The sequence below is a fragment of the Histoplasma capsulatum genome, genomic scaffold (assembly GCF_000149585.1).
Source record: "Histoplasma capsulatum NAm1 scaffold_5 genomic scaffold, whole genome shotgun sequence".
NCBI lineage: Eukaryota > Fungi > Ascomycota > Eurotiomycetes > Onygenales > Ajellomycetaceae > Histoplasma > Histoplasma mississippiense.
In genome coordinates this window covers 1,869,498-1,874,558 of record NW_001813978.1, presented here as the reverse complement: position 1 = coordinate 1,874,558, position 5,061 = coordinate 1,869,498, and the positions used below count along the sequence as shown (strand labels likewise).

Here is a 5,061-nt window from a genome sequence, read left to right as displayed (position 1 = left end):
TCCTGGATTAAGGCGAGGTAAGCCCAACTACAGAACGTCGGACAACACTATCCCGACGAGAAGGAAAATCTCCAAATATAACTCGAAAACGGAGAAGCAACGCCATCTGCAGGAATGAGAAACTACTGAAATCGCCAAATCAAAGAGCTTAAATGATGATATTGCGTCTAAAACGCCAAGCTGCAGAAACCCAAAGGAAGCAGAGCTGATGAGCGGTCAGAGATTATGTGCAGCGAGTAGCACTAGAGAGAATGCACGCTGAGATGATATGTGTATGCAGCTACGCTGAGATGAGCGGCTGCAGGATCTCAGAATCGGTACTCGATTGAGAACAGTGCAGCAGCTATAAGAGAGACAGTACTCGAGACAAGCTAGCTACGCGAACATCGAATCATATCTACGCATGTCGTCCGCCGAATTGGAAGCCGAACGTGATGAATGCAAGTCAGATTAATCAGATTCAAGGCAGGGTCGATGATACTTACCGTCTCGACCAGGAAAAGATCGATCTTCGAAAATCTAAGGTGAGACTTGAAAACGACCTAAACCGCCTGAGAGACGAGAAGAGAGCGTTACTGGAAACCAAAGATAAGTTACAAGTCGGTCTTGATAACGAAATCGAACGGGCAGCGGCGAAGGAGAATCGACTCTCTGCGGAAATTGACCAACTCCAAGACAGACTATTCATTTTATCGGAAAAACGCGATCACGAACTCATTGCCGCCAAAAGCAAAGCTGAGCGACTCGAACTACGTACCCAAGAACTCGAAGCTCTCTTGGACAATCAGGCTTCTATTCGCGCGGAAGCATCTACGTCACCCGACTTCTCAATCCTGCGGCGAAGCCTGGAAGATGCACGACGCCAAGAGAGAGACGCACTTGAACGTGAATCAACACTCAAGGCCTCCATCCGGGACCTGAAAACGCGCATCGTAGAATTAGAGCGGGAGAATCATGAGCTCAAAGCTAAGGCGCTGAGCACCAGCTCTCCAAAAGTATCCCCTTCGACGCCACTTAAAGTCCAAGAGGAGCTTCGGAGCCTTCGCAGCCAACTACTCGACATGCACAGGGCCATGAAAGATATAAAAACCCAAAATCACGAATTGCAACATGCCTCAGTAAACGAAGAAGAGCGTAGAGATCTCCACGACTTGCTCAAATCATCAACTCTCGAGGCCGAATCTTTAGCGGTACGCCTTTCCGAGCGTGACACCCGTGTTCATGAATTGAGAACACATCTCCGTAGAGTCCGTGATGAGCGCGCACTGTCCATTAAGAAAGCAGACGCAGCTCGTCACGAGCTAGAGTCATTACAGGCCAGATATGAGGCTTTACTAGAAGAGTTGACGCAACATTCGGAACGAAAAGGACGACACGCCAAGGAAATCAAAGGTTTAGGGAAAGAGATTATGTGGTTAAAGGCCCGATTGGTCCGGGAGGAGAAATTCCGTCAGGATCTTGCGTGGAGTAAGGGGCTCATGGAGCTGGGTGAACGGGTTCGGATTGCATGGTACGTCGTCCCTGTCCGGCAGACATGTTCATTGTGTTTGCTCCTTTCCTTTTCAAGTATAGGCGTGGCTAATATGAAATGTTTTCCTTCCTCCTTTGTACGTACAGTAACGAAACCGACCTCAAAATGATCGCTGAAATGGGGGTGAAGCCCAACAGCCCGCGAAAGAAATTTGACGCCCGTCTAAAACTTAAAGCTGTAGCATGCATGGCCTTGGCTGTCTGCCGGATGCAATTGATGAGTGCTGAATGGAAGAAATTAAAGAAACTTGGTGAAGGCCTTCGGAAAGCGAAAGGGGAGGTATTGAAGAAAAGGGAAAGTATGAGAAGGAAAGCTCTGACTGACTGAGAGTATTTGATATACTCCGTGTTACGCTTCCCATTTTTGTTTCTTCTACGCCTAGTTCCATGTCTCTGTTCGATTTGCAATTTTCTGGATTTTTGGGCGATTGGGTTCGATTTGTATTAGTCGTTCGAAATTCTCTAGTCTTTGCCATGTACGGAATACTTGAGGGTTCCTTCTGCCCGGTGTTTATGGGGTTTTGGCTTCTCGCTCTGCGGAGCATTATTACTCTTCCTCTGTTCTTTTTCTTGTTTGTCTTCCTTATTCCATATGATACTCTTCCACCACCGTTGTTTCATTGGCGTTGCCTGCTTGGTAAACAGACCTTATATATCCATACATATGAAGCAAATTGGTAGTTCTTGATGATTAATTTCTCTTTGTTCACGGTTTTCTTTTGTCTCTTGCATAAGACGCATGGCATGGCATATACATTTTCTACGGCGCTTGTTATTAATACCCTTTATGAGTAACGCCCCGCCGAAGTGAGAAAAAAAGGATAGGTGATGGAGAGGGGAATGGAGATAAAAGGCAACGGTTCGCCTCTTTCAACCGCCGAGACAAAATCGAGAAGTATACTTAGACAAAAATAAATAGGACAAATTGTCAAAAAAAGAAAGGGTGGGAAGAGAAGAAAAGTAGGCGAATATCATAGTCTCCCAGGCATGAAATGGACTGAAAAATACTACCAAACCAGAGGCGCTCAATAAATATGCCATCCAAGGAAAGAAATACCAAAATGGTCAAGTGACAGAACTGGATTGTAAAGATAAAAGGTGGGCTAAACAATCCATCAGAATTCGCCCATCAGAATTGGACAAAGACGCTTCGAAACATTAAGAGAAGCAACACCTATACTCTATATGAAGATTTAAAAAAGAAACATGTAATATATATCACGACCCCTCACTACCGAACTCCAAGGTCCATTCGTTATTTTTCTTTAAATCTTCTTCGCTCACGGTGGGGCGCGAAGACTTCAACGCCCTTGATGAAATCTCTAAGTAGAAGGGGTGGCTCGAGGAGTTTATCCGAATCGATGTCCACCCATGTCATTTCCATGGCCCCATTGTCGCCTGGAGAACATGGTGTGAGCTTTTCCTGCCCGTCCACAATTACCTGAATGAGCTCTGTTAGGATCTTGTAATACACCTTTATTTCTGCCTAAGAAGGCAGGGGGATGGTGGGGAGGAAGATGATGTACCTTTTTATAATGCGTCGCAGTTTGAATTTTGCGGATAGGTTGCATGAGTGCATCTTGAACGACTACGCTGATATCACTTCCAGAGTATCCTTCGCTCATTTCAGCAAGTTGTCGGTAATCCGCATTGGTCAGCTGGCACGGTGTGCTTCCAACATTTAGCATGAACATCTTCACCCTTGCCCGAACATCTGGAAGACCGATGTGAACTCTTCGTTGGAACCGTCGCCTGATAGCCATATCTAATTGCCAGGGAATGTTTGTGGCTCCGAGTACTAAGATTCCTTCAGAATCCTTGCCAACGCCTTGCATTTGAACGAGCAATTCTGTCTTTATACGACGGGAGGCTTCTGACTCTCCTTCACCACGAGGACCGCAAAGAGCATCCACCTCATCGATGAATATAATCGCCGGCCTGCTCTCACGAGCCATATTGAAAAGTTGCTTGACGAGCCTGAAAGTTCAAGTTAGAGACAATTCCGGGGCAACGACAATAAACCGCATGACAAATAGTTCTAGTGCAACTTTTCTCTTACCTTTCACTTTCACCCATCCATTTCGAGACCAAATCACTACTGCTCACACTGAAAAACGTGCTATTCGCTTCCGTAGCTACTGCCTTGGCGAGGTACGATTTTCCAGTTCCCGGTGGCCCATAAAGTAATATAGCCTTCCACGGCTGTCTGTGGCCTGTGAAGAGATGGGGGAATTTCATGGGCATAATAACCGCCTCTTTGAGGGCTTCTTTCGCCTGATCGAGACCAGCAACATCCTCCCACTTAACATTTGGTTTGTCAGATAAGATAGATCCAGCCAGGGCAGCCCGCAGCTTTTTCGCTTCGGCATCTTCGTCGTCGTCGTCTTTTCTAATTCAGCCATCAAGTGTCAGCTACATATATTCGTGAACAAGGGGCCCCCAAGGAAGGCCAGAGGCACCAAACAGATCAAGCCTAAGGGTCGGTGATAAACCTACGCTCCTTTCCCACTACCATGTGCAACTTTCCCATTCGCCCCTACAGCACTGGGTTTTTTCCGATTATCGTTCCCGGGCCAGGTGGTTCTTCAGTTTTTCAGCCCTTTCCATATATTCTCCAGTTTTTGCTCGAATCATCTCTTTCGATTTTGGGTTCTTTTCCCATTTTAAAGCGAGCATGAACAGCTCGAGAGCAGAATAGTACGTCTGGTAAGCTTTCTCATATTCGCCAGCGTTATCATGTTCGATGGCCTTTTTCACGGTATCTATAGCCCGTCCGAGGAAATCTGTATTGCTCATGGTGGTATATTATACCTGTAATTCTAGTTGACTTGCTAGAACTAACTGAATGACTTGATACCCGATTCGACGTTCCCCCTCCTGGGAGAAACCCCACGCGAGCAAAACAAAAGAGGGACCGGGAAGCGGAATGGCAGTCAGACGTGGCACAAAACTTGTATTTGAAGAAACTGGAGATATTTCGTAACTTTGGCTGCCAACCTTTATTATATGTGAGAGAACAGGGACTGTTGTTGTGAGGTGAAAGCTGTTGGATGGGATGCCGGTGGGTTGAATGTGGAGGCTCCGCGCTAGTGCCGTTGCCATCGAGATGTGGGTAAGTTAAGTTTGACAACATCCCTCTTTTGAACGCACACCTAAACAAACCCTAGTTCGACAATAATATCAACATACAACATCCCTCCATATAGGTACCATGGCTGATCCACATAAACAGCTCCAGATCCTCAGTGATGAGTACCAGAAACTCGAAACAGGTCCGTTACAGCATACCCCTCTCTTAAAGATACCTTCTAAGAGTCCATTCTTACGCCACCACAGAACTCCAAGAGATTGTACAAGCCCGTGAGAAATTAGAGGCACAGCAACAGGAGAACAAAAGTGTGCAGAATGTGAGGGAAAGCTGCATTTCATGAAGAATACTTTCATTGCGGTTATCATGCTGATATTTCCTCCAATTTCCTGCATAAATGGGAATTCAAGTCCCTGAAACTGACGCAAATATTACAAACTGGT

General features: G+C 46.1%; 3 protein-coding genes across 3 annotated transcripts in view; 2 read left to right on the top strand and 1 right to left on the bottom strand.

The window, feature by feature from the left end:
- Window positions 1–434: 434 nt before the first annotated feature.
- HCAG_05412 (predicted protein) lies at window positions 435–1,858 on the top strand (the record flags this gene model as incomplete). Its single annotated transcript, XM_001539895.1, has 2 exons — window positions 435–1,510; window positions 1,618–1,858. The coding sequence occupies 2 exons, from the start codon at window positions 435–437 to the stop codon at window positions 1,856–1,858; spliced, it is 1,317 nt and encodes a 438-aa protein (XP_001539945.1).
- A 927-nt stretch (window positions 1,859–2,785) lies between these two features.
- On the bottom strand, window positions 2,786–4,326 carry HCAG_05411 (vacuolar protein sorting-associated protein VPS4; the record flags this gene model as incomplete). The annotated part of the gene is made up of 4 exons (XM_001539894.1): window positions 2,786–2,971; window positions 3,057–3,507; window positions 3,590–3,919; window positions 4,232–4,326. The coding sequence occupies 4 exons, from the start codon at window positions 4,324–4,326 to the stop codon at window positions 2,786–2,788; spliced, it is 1,062 nt and encodes a 353-aa protein (XP_001539944.1).
- A 415-nt stretch (window positions 4,327–4,741) lies between these two features.
- HCAG_05410 (predicted protein) overlaps window positions 4,742–5,061 on the top strand; it is a gene marked incomplete at both ends in the record, with an annotated part of 679 nt that continues 359 nt past the window's right edge. Inside the window, one exon of the mRNA XM_001539893.1 lies at window positions 4,742–4,802. Coding sequence (XP_001539943.1) covers window positions 4,742–4,802 — 61 coding nt within the window. The remainder of the gene's footprint in view (window positions 4,803–5,061) is intronic.